Below are 15,744 nucleotides of genomic sequence, written 5' to 3'. Positions count from 1 at the left end.
ATTGAACATCTCAGTTATTGTATTTGGAACAAGTAGGCAATTAGGCATAAACACGAAAAGAAAAATGAAAGGAAAAGACTAGCAAATCAAGTAGAAAAAGCACAAAAAAAAAAAAAAATAGTGTGATCATATGCATAATACATGCAGTCTAGTCAATCCTGAAGGAATTCTTTATCAGGTTTAGCTCTATGATGACATCCTCCATGCTCATTCTTTCTTTTGATGGCTCCACTGAACAAGCAAGTCCAATCTTAAACAGTGAATGTAAACACTTCTCTGCATCAGAACGTCTTATTTTCTAGTTTCCCTGCTGTTTTCTGCTGCTGCTGTTCCATCTATTCTGCATGCAGAATAACTGGGTCTAAGATCTGAAAGATTTTATTTGTCAACGCCATCTTCACATAGCTATTGTTCAGTTTGCTTTGATCTTTCTGATTAAGTGATTATACAAGGTCGGAGAAGGGCCGCACTCAAAAGGTGTAATATATGCATTCTAACCTGATAATTACATTAATGACTATTTCCATGGTTTGAATCCGTGATCTTAAAATCAGACGGAGACAATTTAACCGTTGCTTAAATAACCGTAAATAGTTTAGATAAGTAAAAAATATGAGCCAACTTTATTCTTTAAGAGATCATCTCATATTTGAAAAGAAAAAGTAGTACATAAAAAGTATATACATTGGCAACATTGGTGGTCTACATGAGAGGCAACCCCCAAGGATTAATTGAAGATAAGCAGAGAATATTTTGCAGTACCAAGTATCTTAGCTTATTAACTTTTTGAAATATACAGGCAATCCCAATATATGTTTTGTATTTGCTTGTATTTTTATTAGTGAAATGAAAGAATACAACTAACTGTGGAATACTTACTTTAGTTTCTTGATTATTGTTACTTTTATGTTTGGTTGAAAACAAGAAGATAAGATAAGATGATTTTACCTACATATGATATGATATATGATTAAGAGAATATTACAACAATAATAATAATGGTTATTACTTATTACATTGAAATATAAGATCATCTAGATTTCAGGGTGGGCTTTGACATTTAAGACAGGTTTACCACAAGTAGGGTTGCATGGGAAGGCACAATCAATGTGTTGGAAAGGCTTTCGTTCATAAAACCAGTCACCAACGGCCTTAGCAATAGTCTGCAAATTAGTAATAATATAAGCAAAGCAGAAAGAAAGAGTGAGTGTGTGTTAGAAATACATACAGTATTTGCAAGCTGAGGTGCATCAGGATTGAACCAAAGCTCTTGCATTCCCGTTTGGCAGTGGATGTAGCAAGAATCTATGAACATTCCTTTTGATGGAGAGTTCTGCACCCCACTCAATGCCTTTATGAAATCCTCTCTAAACCCTGAACAAATCAAACACATTACTCATATTAACATACACACATTCATTGATTCTATTCTTTTTCACCTTGCACAGCATCTAGTTCATCAGGTGTGCAATTGCTTATGTTCTCTTTGCAGTTTTTCCAGCTTCCGTGTGGATCCGCCATGCTCGGTATCAAAATGTTTCTAATCTGAATGAAAATCACACAGATAATGTTGAGATCTTCCTACTATGATCAGCAATGTAACAGAATAATATGATCATGTCACCTGCCATGAGTCATAGGCCGCATTTACAACGAAAATGGGCGTGGCGATATCTTGTGCCACATATTGTGGGAAAAAGCACTGCACCAGAAGCAGAGGTATCAGTGCTTGCTTCTTGCTTGCACAGTTACACAAATCAATCATAGACTTACCAGGCCAGCACCATATTTTGAAGTGCAGGATTTAGACAAATACTTTGCTGATCCCTATAACAATGGACACCTCTTATCTTACTCATAATGGTGAAAAGTAGGAAAAATAAATTCAAAAGTTAAAGTAGGCCAAGAGTAGAGTAGAATACATGTGTTTCAACAACTCCATTGTAGAAATTTTCAATGTGCTTTGTTCCGGAGACATCTGGTCTGTTACACAACATATTTAAGCAAGTATCAAGTATGAAGAAGCAGAGCAAAACTAAGTAAGGAATCATACACATTGATAAAATAGCCGGCATCCGGCACGCATTTCACTCTGGCGCCATTTGGTAGGAAGGATTTGAAGCGATCGCAGTTCAATATAGCAGCCAATCCTCCAGCAGAGCATCCAGACAGAATAGCCTGTGTAATAAGTAACTGAGTGAGTGAGTGAATCATAGATGAATAGGAATAGCCTTAATGTAATGTGTGTGTCATTCTTTTACATTTTCAGCATTCTCCATTCCTTTTGCAAGTAAATGCTTAATGACTGCTTCAAAAATTCTTGCTCCTCTGAAGTGCAGATTGTTTGTCTGATTTCACAACATAAATAATATCATATCATAAGAATTTATATTTTCCATGTACTTCAGAATTTTGAAAACACTTACTGGATCAACTTCTTCCACATCACCAGTAAATGATGATCCATCACAGTACCTAATCTTGATTCTGTTCCAGTTGTAGAAATCTGGAAACAAATGCTTAACATAACATAACATAACACAATATGAATATGAATATGTGTAGTGTAACTCTGGATATACCAACCTGGATTATAATCTTGTTGGTTGTTAAGTATTCCATTAAAGCCAGACTGCATATCCATTTGTTTGGATGAACCTAAGCGAGTGTCCTTGCGTTCAAGGCAAGAAGACACATCACTGCACCATCCTCCTCCCTATTAGCAACAAAACACAACTGCTTTAAAATATGAGCCTTTCACTTTAACTTAAATCATGCATTCACCTTCCTATTCCCTAAGCATCCTAACATTTCAATTTTTGGAAAGGGATATACCTCAAGAAAAACAATCCAGCTGTTAACACCTTCGCCGGATCCCTTATCGAAGTGGTAGGCCGGTGGACTACCATCCAAACAAACTGCACAGACATGCTTAACTTGAATTTTTCCCAAACTAAATAAATGTCATTGAAAATTGAACACAGTTATAATGCTCAAGATCAAGATGATCCCTATAATCAACCACCAAAACAATTGTTTGTTACCAGCTCCTTTTGACTCTGCATCCTCCAAGTAAGTGATTGGAACAAAACCAGATCCTTCTGACTTTACCAATAACAGTACACATACTAGAAGATTTAACCATTGCCAAATTCTAGATATCTCCATTCAGCAAAATCAAATAACAAAACTTATGCATTTGAAAACAAAAACAATGTGCGTTAAGTACAAGTATCAAGATACATACATAATTAACATAATACCAAAAGATTTTGGCATGTTAGAATATATTATGATCAATCAACATTCACTATAATTATTTAGCATATCTTAATATTTATTATATGATATTACATTTTTATTATTTTGATTCTCTTGGCATTTATAAATATCCTTGTATATTGAATCATTACACACCACTTGAATACACACCAATCTTTCTCTTACCTTTCTAACATGGCCAAAGTGAAACCATAATGACATCCTTGAATCATGTATGAATAGTGAAACCATCAAAGTTGGCACTTAGCAAAAAGATTTTTTTTTGTTTTTTTCTTCTGGAATTTTGGAAATTCCCTTTCAGCTCTCTGAAAGATTACAGAACATGCAAACAGCAAGGAATAAAATATTTCCTACACTTCCAATTTTTTTTATTGACAGATATAGAGATAAGAAAGGAATAAGAGAAGATCATTTTTAGAATGGTCTTGGTTGGAAAGATTATCTTGAACATCTTTTTTTGTGTTATAAAATGAAGATCTTTTTCCTAGAAGAATGAAAAGAGAGAATTATTAGTTGAGGTCCAAAAGTTTCTCCTTATCGAAGGTGTGGAAATTTTTGAAACATTAAGAGGTAATGTTAGCTGCTTCTTTTTGCAGGATTCCATTCTGGAAGCATATTTTAGAGTTCTTGCAAGTTTAGCCTTGAGCATACTAAAAGAAAAAGGGAAAGACATATCAAATCAAGTAGAAAAAGCACAAAAATAGAAAATGGTGTGATGATATGCATAATACATGCAGTCTAGTCAGCATTTCCAGAACAAGAATCCCAAAGCTATACATGTCGCCTTCTTTGGACGCCTCCATAAGACCATAACCCATTCCATACTCTGCAATATGCTCTAGTTTGGTTAATACTTTGGAAGATATTACTAGAGGGTTGACTAAAAAACCAAAGGACCAAAAGCAAAATGATTTTCTGAATTACAAAAATGGTTCCAGTAAAATAGTTGAATTCCATGGTAGACAGGAATGATAAACTTGTCTGGTTATTACTCAAATCCAATCTTTTTCTCTTTCTTTTTAAGTGTAAATTAAACTGATCATTTCTGAGGTTAGAGATATTTTGCAGCACCCGAGTTGATTTGTTTGTTTACTCTCTTTGAAATATACAGCTAATCCCTATGTTTTGTATTTGCTTGTCTTTTTATTAGTGAAATGAAAGAATAAAGCTAATTATGGAATATTTGGATGCTGAAATGGCTAACTTACTTTAATTTCTTGATCACTGTAAGCTCTGGTCGAAAACAAGAAGATGATTGAAACATTACTACTAAAGATAAGATGATTACAAACATAAAATATGATATATCATTAAGAGAAGATTACAACAATAATAACAGTTATTACTCATTACATTGCATTATTTCCACAACTTTATGAAATATAAGATCATAAATATCTAGAATTCAGGGTGGACTTTGACATTTAAGACAGGTTTACCACAAGTAGGGTTGCATGGGAAGGCACAATCAATGTGTTGGAAAGGCTTTCGATCATAAAACCAGTCACCAACAGCCTTAGCAATAGTCTGCAAATTAGTAATAAGATAAGCAAAGCAAAGCAAAAAGAAAGAGTGAGTGCATGTTGTGTTAGTAATACATACAGTATTTGCAAGCTGAGGTGCATCGGTTTTGAACCAAGACTCTTGCATTTCCGTTTGGCAGTGGATGTAGCAAGAATCTATGAACATTCCTTTTGATGGAGAGTTCTGCACCCCACTCAGTGCCTTTATGAAATCCTCTCTAAACCCTGCACAAATCAAACACATTACTCATTAATCATTATTAACATACACTGATACACACATTCATTGATTCTGTTCTTTTTCACCTTGCACAGCATCTAGTTGATCAGGTGTGCAATTGCCTATGTCATCCCTGCAGTTTTGCCAGCTGCCGTGTGGATCCGCCATGCCCGGTATCAAAATGTTTCTAATCTGAATGAAAATCACACAGATAATGTTGAGATCTTCCTACTATGATCAGCAATGTAACAGAATAATATAATCATGTCACCTGCCATGAGTCATAGGCCGCATTTACAACGAAAATGGGCGTGGCGATATCTTGTACCACATATTGTGGGAAAAAGCACTGCACCAGAAGCAGATGTATAAGTAACATCGATCCTAAGAGTTGCTTGCTCGCTAAGTTACACAAATCAATCATAGGCTTACCAGGCCAGCTCCATATTTTGAAGTGCAGGATTTAGACAAATACTTTGCTGATCCCTATAACAATGGACACTTCTTATCTTACTCATTATTATAGTGAAAAGTATGAAAATAAATTCAAAAGTTAAACGAGGCCAAGAGTAGAGTAGAGTAGAGTACATGTGTTTCAACAACTCCTTTGTAGAAATTTTCAATGCGCTTTGTTCCGGAGACATCTGGTCTGTTACACAACATATTTAAGCAAGTATCAAGTATGAAGAAGCAGAGCAAATCTAAGTAAGGAGTCATACACATGGATAAAATAGCCGGCATCCGGCGCGCATTTCACTCTGGCGCCATTTGGTAGGAAGGATTTGAAGCGATCGCAGTTCAATATAGCAGCCAATCCTCCAGCAGAGCATCCAGACAGAATAGCCTGTGTAATAAGTAATTGAGTGAGTGAGTGAATCATAGAATAGGAATAGCCTTAATGTAATGTGTGTGTCATTCTTACATTTTCAGCATTCTCCATTCCTTTTGCAAGTAAATGCTTAATGACTGCTTCAAAAATTCTTGCTCCTCTGAAGTGCAGATTGTTTGTCTGATTTCACAATATAAATAACATCATGTCATAAAAATGTAATAGAATTTCCAAATACATTCAAAATTTTGAAAACACTTACCGGATCAACTTCTTCCACATCACCAGTAAATGATGATCCATCACAGTACCTAATCTTGATTCTGTTCCAGTTGTAGAAATCTGGAAACAAAATTCATAATGCAAACATTTGTGACAGTAACATAATATGAACATGTGTAGTGTAACTCTGGATACACCAACCTGGATTATAATCTTGTTGGTTGTTAAGTATTCCATAAAATCCAGCCTGTGTATCCATTTGTTTGGATGAACCTAACCGAGTGTCCTTGCGTTCAAGGCAAGAAGACACATCACTGCACCATCCTCCTCCCTATTAGCAACAAAACACAACTGCTTTAAAATATGAGCCTTTCACTTCAACTTAAATCATGCATTCATTTTCCTATTCTCCAATCATCCTAACATTTCAATTTTTTCGGAAGGGATATACCTCAAGATGAACAATCCAGCTGTTAACACCTTCGCCGGATCCCTTATCAAAGTGGTAGGCCGGAGGACTACCATCCAAACAAACTGCACAGAAATGCTTAACTTGAATTAAAAACAGTTATAATGCTCAAGATCAAGATGATCCCTATAATCAATCACCAAAAACATTGTTTCTTACCGGCTCCTTTTGACTCTGCATCCTCCAAATAAGTGATTGGAACAAAACCAGATCCTTCTGACTTTATTAATAACAGTACACATACTAGAAGATTTAACCATTGCCAAATTCTTGGTATCTCCATTCAGAAAAATCAAATAACAAAACCTATGCATTTGAAAACAAAAACAATGTGAGTTAAGTACAAGTATCATGACACATATATAATTATCATAAGACCAAACGATTTTGGCCAAAGTGAATTTTATATCATTTTTCAGCAATTCTCTTCTGCTCACCCTTTACCAAAAAATCAAAATTTTCTCATTTTAATGTCAGAAACCAATGAGTCAACCAATTTATATAGAACGAAAATCATAGAGGACATCCTTGAATGATTGAATCATATATGAATAGTGAACTGTCATAGTTGGCACTTAGCAGAAAGATTTTTTTTTGTTCTGGAATTTTAGAAATCCCCCTTCAGCTTTCTTGAAGATTAAAGAACATGGAATAAGAGAACATACAAGGAAAGAGAATTGTGGACAATATTGATATTGGAAGAATCAAGTACAAGAAGATAACTACAGTATATCTTTCCTTTTATTGTTTGTTTGCAAATGAAGATTATACATTTTAAATTCCTATTAATATGTCACGGGAAAAAGAAAATCATATCAATCAATATCATAATCTAAGAACCAACCAAAGTTCAGCTCAACTGAGTACAGAAAAGAGAAAAAAACTATCCCAGAAAACATAGGCTCCATTGATAAGGATATTAATGCAAGTTAATAGAGGCACCCCAACTGCCACCTTTTTGCCACCAATGGAAAATACACAAGATAGAGCTATTTCTTCTATAATATGAGTTACTATCACACCCTGCCCCTGCATGCAACCTCCTAACATATGCTAAAAGCAAATATGGTTTTGTTTTCCCATTTCTTTTCATGGACAGTTTACCACCATATTAATATAATATCAACTAGAGAAAGAAAAAGAGAAAGAGAAGTATTATTGTGTAGAAAGCAAAGCATATATATGAGCATGAATATTGTATGAAGGGTAGGCAAGTAGATGGACCTGTAATGAGAGATGGGGTTGTGGAGGAATGTGAGTGAGGGTGGAGACTTTATATAGTGCTCCAACAGTGAAAGAGTGGAACTGAATGCTTATTGAAGCAAATGGTTAATGCAGTATGAAGAAATAGGTCTTGTGAGGCAAAGTTTAATGGAATTGGAGGGAGTGTTTGGGCTTAGATTCTGGTTTTGGATTTTGTCTCTTTCTTATGAGTTGAGCTGTGAGTGTATAGTGTCAAGTGTGAAACTGAAAGGTGATGTTTTGCTCACTGCTCAGTTCAAACCACTAAAATAATTGTGTTATTTAATGCTTTCCTATTACAGTAGTGTATTTTATTCCTTTAACAAAGTTTTAATATAATTTATTAAACTCAATGAGCGTTCTAAACAAATTTATTCACATGCGTTTATCTGTGTATAAAACAATAACATGTATGGGAAGAAGCAAAGAAAAAGCATGCACGGAATATAACTGCTCTTAGCTCTGACGGGTTATTAACTTGTTATTATGTAAACGGCGCCGAATAAAAACGAAGGCAAGTGGCTTTGCCATGGACCCATGCATGCTTCTTTTGAGTACTTTTGTGCCATACATATTTGCTTGTTATCTACAATCTACAATTAAATAAGGGCATATTTGAATAAATTGTATACAAAACAAATGTACATATTTGTCAACACTCAACAAGCTAAGATACTCTTAATAATATTCATTATGAAAACAACAGCTTAGCTTGTTCATATTTGATTCTTTTCATTCAATGAAAAAGAAAAAGAAAACATTATTGGTGTTCCGTAAATTATAAAACAACATATATATATATATATATGAGTTATAAGTAAAAATTTTTATTTAATAGAATTATTTTATAAGCCGGAGGAAGGTGAGGATGACGTCAAGTCATCATGCCCCTTATGCCCTGGGCGATACAGACCAAACTAAAGATATTAAGCATAACAAATATTTTGTTCTTTAAACACATATTACATTTTGTCCTTGTTGATTGAGAATCGTATCTGTAGCTACTGCCGTTACTCTTCAGTTTTCTATTGAGGTCTATCCTGTGGAGGTACTCAAATTGGATCAGTGATCGATTTCTAGGTTTCGCCGTAAACCTAATTGGTTACTTCCAATTACGTGTATATATATATATATATAATGACTTTTAATTAATTAGCACTAGAGTGTTACTCGTACGATACGCGAGGTGATAAATTAACGATAGTATATTGTATATAATATACTTTAATAAGTATTATATTAATTAGAAATTAATTAAAATATATATAAATTGATATTAAATTTGATAGTTTTTATTTAAAATATTTTATAGTATAAAAGTTTTTGATATTAGAATTATATAAAGTTATATTTTTATTTGTTATTTGTTATTTTTACATTTATTTTAGACTTAAGACTTAATTTTTTTATATGATTTTTTTTATTTTGGGTTGTTGTTAGAGTTATTTTTTTTTTGTCATATGTTTTTGTAATGATATATTCTTTCTGAGCTGTTAACTTGCATGTATTTTCTATTATTGTCTTTTTTTTGTTTCATCTTTGTATGTATGTTTTTCATGTGAATATATGTCTTGAATTTGTTTTTTCTTTTTAATTTTTTGATTAGTATGTCATCTTCGTCTAATGATATTAGTATTGATCTATGAAGTTGGTTCCTATAACCAATAAAGAATATAAATGATATTATAATTAGATTTAACAAAAAAAAAAGACTTTTGGATGGTGGAAGATATTTATTTACAATATATAGAGTTCTTGCTATTAAAGGTTCTATCAAGGTATATATATATAGTTCGTCACAGAAAGGGAGACGTTGTCCTGTCTTCTCCACGGATGAGGTATACGCCAAACTTTAAAGAATATCAAATGGGATTGATACTTATAAAAGATACTTTAACGCTCAAATCAGTAATAATTTAAAGAAGAGAGTGAGAGTGACTTGAGTGAGTATTAGGTTTTTAGATGTCCTTTCTCTTGACTTAATGTTACTTTATATAGACTGAATAGAGAATATGCATTTCGAATATGCTAAGTTAGCAAATTATAAGTTACGGTTGTGATGAGAATTACAATATGGTTACCGTGATAGTCTCAGCATCAATTTTGACTATTTCATTGAATTGTTGGTGATGACGTGTGATGGAGTCATCATGCCATTATATTGAGTGTTATCATATTGTAATAGGTGACAATTACCGAATAATATTGTCAAATTATATGTAATAATATGAGTGGTGATTATTTATGAGTCATAGAAATCCTAATATCTTTTTGCCCTAATCTTCGAAATATAGCTTGTAGCCAGCAAATTATAGTGACAGATCATATAGGATTATGACTCAATTTGCATTTGAAGCATACATAATATTAATCAGATTACTAAATGGGATTAGCACTGCCACCATAATTGTGTTGTCCACTAAATATATTTTGCTTCACTTCCTGCACACAGAAGGTTTTACTGGAAACGGGGATCTAATTAAGATAAGGAATGCAAGTGGATTTGCCTGTAGACAGTGGTCCAAATAAATTAAAGCATGATTAGTGGCCTGGCCCCGCAATGTTGCTTAACTTATGTGGCCTCTAATCTTCACTCACCAGACTAGACATATTGCATTATTATTCATCATCAACTCATCATTGAAAACTTCGGGACCTCATTCACCCTAAATAGTAAATACTACCTTTTTAAAGAACATAACAAAATAGTTTTTAATACTAGAAACGAGGCCAATATAAGCTATGTATAGATAAGTATGGGCTAGTTTTGATGGGAAATCCATGAGACTAGGCCATGTGTGTTAGAAAATAAAAAAAATAGTAAGAATATAAAGAGGCCCAAATTTATTGTTCCATTTTATTAAGCGTATATATAGCAGATCATAAGTAGTTGTGACATTCAACTAGTAATTACTATGCATGGAGACTGGAGAGTGCCGCCTTTCCTTGGCTGACTTGTTTAATAAATTACAAATCATATATTTTGACGTTCAATAATAATAAATGAGTAGAAACTCACATGTAGTTGTCTTTTATTGATATTTAAGAACTGTTAGATGAGTTGATATGTTTGACTAATTTATCATCTAACAGTCTTGAACTATCAACTTCACATAAAGACAACTGCATGTGAATCTCTACTAATAAATAAGTGTCTAATCATCTGAGCGACGGTTGTTATCAAAGATACGGTTGTGGCAGGTGGGGTTGCAAGGGTAAGTGCAATCAATCTCATGGAATGGCCTTCTCTCATAATACCAATCTCCGACAGCCTTGGCGATTGTTGTTTTGGCCAACAGAGGCGAGTCAGCTCTCATCCATGTCTCTTGGGTTCCCATTTGGCAGTGAGCATAGCATCCGTCTATGAACTTCCCCCGAGCTGGCGAGCTCCCCACTCCACTCAATGCGCTCAAGAAGTTCGTCCTGAACCCTGATCATCATCATCATCACCATCATCATCATTATTATTCTTAGTAATACTTTTTAACATCACTCACAATTCTTATGTATGTTCACCTTGCATTACACTGAGCTGAGCAGAAGAACATTTCTTAATATCAAGCTTGCAATCGCGCCATTGCCCGTGCGGATCAGCAACACCTGGTGCCAATATGTTCTTTATCTGAACACACAATAATCCTGATTGTTAGAATATAATTAAGATCAATTATGATCAATTAGTATTATTTAGTATATCTGAATATTTATTATAAGAGATTACGTCTTTATTATATTAGAATATAATTAGGATCAATTAGTATTATTTATATTCTAACACTAATTAATTAACGCTTCCTTCTTCACCACAACACAACACAACAACAACAACAATCTTACCTGCCATGAGTCATATGCTGCATTAACAAAGAAAATTGGTGTCCTGATTTGTGATACCACATTCTCTGGGAAGAAACACTGCATCATGAAGACATATGTATGAAATAATGTCTAATGACTCTCGCTTGCTCAAAATGAAAAATAAATGAGTCACAAACTAACCAGCCCTGGGCTCAGTCTTGAAGTGCACGAGGCAGGCAAATTCTTCGCCGATCCCTGAGATAATCAACAAAAACACAATCAAACTCTGTTGGAGTAAATGGTTCATGGGAGTCAATCGAGAAACATACATGTGTTGCAACAACTTGACTGTAGAACTCTTGAATGTGTTGTGCTCCAGAGACATCCTTTCTGTTATGTTCAATCAATGAGGTAACAAGTTCCATGGAATAAATAGAAAGAGAAGTTCAAGTAGGAAGCATACACATTGATGAAATAACCAGCATCTGAAATGCATTTGGCTTTAGCTCCTGCCGGAATTAGAGATCTAAAGCGATCGCATTGTAGTATTGCTTTCAATCTTCCTGCTAAACACCCTGAAAGAATAGCATGTACTTGCAATTTTCAATTAGTGAACACAAATCATTTGGAAGATAAATAAATAAATAAATAAAACTCACAAATCATCAATGTCGCTGAACATCCTGAAAGAATAGCCTGTACTTACAATTTTCAATTAGTGAACCCCAATCATTTGGAACATAAATAAATAATGTCGCTTACATTTTGAGCATTTCTCATTCCTTTTGCCAGCAAGTCTTCAATGACAGCAACAAAAATTCTTCCTCCTCTGTAGTGCAAATTGGTTTTCTGATTTATTTATCATGTTGTGCAAATCTCATCAGAATGGAAATTACAAAATAACAAATCTTATCACTTAGAACAGAGTTTTCAATGTTGCAATACTTACAGGATCAACTGCTTCGACGTCACCGGTAAACGATGAACCATCACAGTATCTAACCTTGATTCTGTTCCAGTTGTAGAAATCTGAAATGTGCAGCACTTGTTAAGATCCATAAAATTAAAAAATGTTTGTGTTAATGAGGAGAAAGAATCAAAATTGTGACTAGTGAAGAATATACCTGGGTTAAATTTTTGCTTGTTGCTCAAATATCCAGAAAAGGAAGCTGTCTGATCCATTTGCTTAGATGAACCTAAGCGAGTGTCCCTGCGATCGAGACAAACAGAGGCATTGTTGCACCAACCTCCTCCCTGGAAAGAAAATGTCTCTTGAAGATCAATATCAAGAAGAGATCAAAGAAATCAAAAGAAGGAAACACGGTTTTATTTGGTGAGTTTGCAACCTCAAAGTGAACAATCCAGTTGTTAATTCCTGCTCCAAACCCCTTATCAAAGTGGTAAGCTGGTGGACTTCCATCCAAGCAAACTGCACACAATGTTTAAACATCAATCTTCCATCTGTTATAAACAATTCAATATAACTAAAACTATAAACTTCAGGTGTCTTCCTCTGATATTGTGTGCTATTACTTGTTACATATGACACCTCTTGATTTATAATCACTGTTATATTTACAAGGGAAGTTAATGTCAAATATTATGAAATACTAGGATATATATATAGTGTCATACAGCATAAATCTCAAGGGGTGTTCTATATGATATTACTAAATTTTAAGAGATGTTAGTTTAGTAAATAATACTCCTTATGATCCCTTTTATTTGACATATAAATGTGGAGATATCTTGAATAGTGACAGGTGAAAATAAAAAAACAAATAGAGATGATCCTTATGACCAGCCAAAGAACAAAAAGAAAGAAAAAATGCTCACCAGCTCCTTTTGGTACAGCACTTTGAACATAAGTGAGTCCTACATCAACCCCTTCTGTCTTAAGCAATAGAACTACAAAAACCAGAAGACTTAACCATTTTGCCATTCTTGTGCCCTTCATTCTGCATCAAATCCACATGGAACATGAAATATTTTAAATCCATATAACAATCCTTTTTTTGTGGGTACATCCATATAACAATCTTAGAATCAGTGAACTATATTTTTATCTTGTTGGTGCCTGAAAGATTAATTTATTCAATAAAAAAACCAGAAATCATGATGGACTGAGTCAACTATTATTAGACTAAAAAAAAATATTATATTACTGAGTTTAGCTGAGGCACCTCAATGACCCTTTTCCTGAGGGTACCTAAAATAGAGAAGGCCACAAACTATGGCATTTTCATAGGGACATAGTCACATAGATGAGGCAATAAATAAAATCACAAAAAGTAAAGATATAAACCTGCAATCATCCCCTCAAAACTTAGATAAGAAACCAAATCATTGATGTCATTCCAACCCAGCTGCATGTACTTTATAGATCAACAACCATCTTGTTCACTAGGGAGCTAAACTCCAACAACATTTCCTCTATTCTAAAATTCCCAAAAATAGCCATAAACTCTCCTTCCACAAGCAAACAGATAGATGTCCAAAATAAACACAATTAAAAACAACAAATAGGAGAAGTGAAAAGCAATAACAAAATGTAGAAAGTATATGGGTATGAAGCTGAGTTGATGTCACTACCTGAAATGGAAGAAGATGGAGTGATGAATGGCTTGGAACAAACCAAGGTGTGTTGCAATAATAAATGTTCAGCCCCCTGATACCCCTTCTAACATGCTAGCTTTGCATTGGCAACCGACAACCCTTTGATCTAATTGTTTTTAAAGTTTTTTTTTTTTTTGTTGCCCACGGTATCCCCCAACCCGACAGGTCAAGAACTAATCCGTCGCAGATTTGAGCTTCATTTAAGGATCTGCCGTTAGCCAATGGGTTGCTGCATGCACAAGGCGAGATTCGAACCCCCGAAACTTGCATAAGCGGACGAGTGAACTGACTACTCGACCAACCCAAATTAGTTTAATTGTTTTTAAAGTTGATAGGACATATTGGAAACACCTTTTTTCTAATCGCTTTAGTTAATTTATGTATTAAAAAATTAAGATTATAAATTAAAAAAAATTTAAATTTTTAATATACTTATTTTATGTTTATTAAAAAAAAATTTATTAGTAATAATTTTATTATGTATTTTAAAATATGTGTTAGCATTTTTTTTAAATATATAATAAGGTGAATCGACTTTCGTTGCATGGATTTGCGTGCTAATAATGATACCAAACTAGGCATCTTACTTAGATTTCACAAAAGTCTTTTACAAATCTAGCATGAGTGGAACTTTTGCCGCATTTTTTTACTTTTTCTCCTCTCCTTATTTGATTTGTTTATTTATTTTGGCATATCCTTTTTCTTTTCTTAGCCTATGGCTGGATTGACATCTGTAAAGACGTGTAAAGATGTTTCCTAATAGCAATCAAATCTTTAAGGTTTCTTAATGCAACGAACTTCCTTAATCTTGAAATAAAATCTTAAATTAAAACGCATAACTAAAATATTTGATATTTTAATGCACTGCAAAAAAAACACTTCAAAATTTGATTATATTCTTCTGCTTTTATTCTCATAATATTATTCAATTTGTCTGAAAATCTAAACTGAGATAAAAAAACACGCAGACATAGCGAGTAGAAAAGAGAGAACGCACCAATCAGTAATAACTCAAATGACATAGACTCCTCATATTCAATTAAAAGGTTGCGGGTTTGAGTATCCTATCTTTTCAAATTTTAGTCAATGAGTAATAACTCAAATGACATAGTCTCCCCATACTCAATTAAAAGGTTGCGGGTTCGAGTCTCCTATCTTTGGTAAAATAAAAAAAAATAAAAAATAAAGAAAAGAGAGAACGCGGAGGAGGGTTATGTTACCCTGCATTATTGTTATTCTATTCCTTCAAGGTTGACCATGTTGTTGACAGTTGAGCATAGGACATTTGTCGGTGAATTCCTTAATAATATAGAATACAGTATACACCTTAGGTTTCATATTTGATGCATGCATCCATCGTTGTCCATTTGACATGACATCATCACCATCACCGACGAACCTTTCACTTCTCTCTCTCTCTCTTCAGTCTCTCTCATCCCTCATCACATTCTAAGCTGTCATCCATTGACCTTTCTTCTTGATGACTTGTTATTTTTATTCTGTTTTGTAATTTTTAATATTTTTTATTTTAAATATTGAAAAT

General features: G+C 33.8%; 2 protein-coding genes across 14 annotated transcripts; both read right to left on the bottom strand.

Annotated features, from left to right (window-relative positions):
- LOC107622649 (pectin acetylesterase 8) lies at positions 28-8,042 on the bottom strand. Of its 12 annotated transcripts, XM_021113358.1 has the most exons (15): positions 7,770-8,028; positions 6,705-6,851; positions 6,528-6,610; positions 6,278-6,407; positions 6,117-6,196; positions 5,948-6,034; positions 5,745-5,869; positions 5,614-5,674; positions 5,458-5,511; positions 5,297-5,374; positions 5,112-5,217; positions 1,229-1,374; positions 1,076-1,163; positions 880-948; positions 28-340 (listed from the first exon to the last, which is right to left on the bottom strand). In XM_021113358.1, exons 2-14 carry the CDS (start codon positions 6,826-6,828, stop codon positions 905-907), a joined length of 1,206 nt encoding a protein of 401 aa, XP_020969017.1. In that variant the 5' UTR covers positions 6,829-6,851; positions 7,770-8,028; the 3' UTR covers positions 28-340; positions 880-904. The 12 variants fall into 12 exon arrangements, with proteins under 12 accessions (XP_020969017.1, XP_020969014.1, XP_020969020.1 ...); XM_021113355.1 differs by having other exon boundaries at positions 1,076-1,374; positions 7,770-8,030; XM_021113361.1 differs by lacking the exon at positions 880-948 and having other exon boundaries at positions 7,770-8,027.
- LOC107623042 (pectin acetylesterase 8) lies at positions 10,934-14,300 on the bottom strand. 2 transcript variants are annotated; one of them, XM_016325172.2, is made up of 12 exons: positions 14,178-14,300; positions 13,422-13,543; positions 12,932-13,014; positions 12,710-12,839; positions 12,535-12,614; positions 12,350-12,434; positions 12,049-12,175; positions 11,915-11,975; positions 11,787-11,840; positions 11,625-11,702; positions 11,304-11,409; positions 10,934-11,217 (listed from the first exon to the last, which is right to left on the bottom strand). In XM_016325172.2, exons 2-12 carry the CDS (start codon positions 13,540-13,542, stop codon positions 10,943-10,945), a joined length of 1,200 nt encoding a protein of 399 aa, XP_016180658.1. In that variant the 5' UTR covers position 13,543; positions 14,178-14,300; the 3' UTR covers positions 10,934-10,942. The 2 variants fall into 2 exon arrangements, with proteins under 2 accessions (XP_016180658.1, XP_020969023.1); XM_021113364.1 differs by lacking the exon at positions 14,178-14,300 and adding an exon at positions 13,891-14,054.

Source organism: Arachis ipaensis, chromosome B10 (assembly GCF_000816755.2).
Source record: "Arachis ipaensis cultivar K30076 chromosome B10, Araip1.1, whole genome shotgun sequence".
In the NCBI taxonomy this organism is placed as follows: Eukaryota; Viridiplantae; Streptophyta; class Magnoliopsida; order Fabales; family Fabaceae; genus Arachis; species Arachis ipaensis.
Note: the sequence above shows the minus strand (reverse complement) of the source record. Positions and strands in the feature narration are given on the sequence as shown.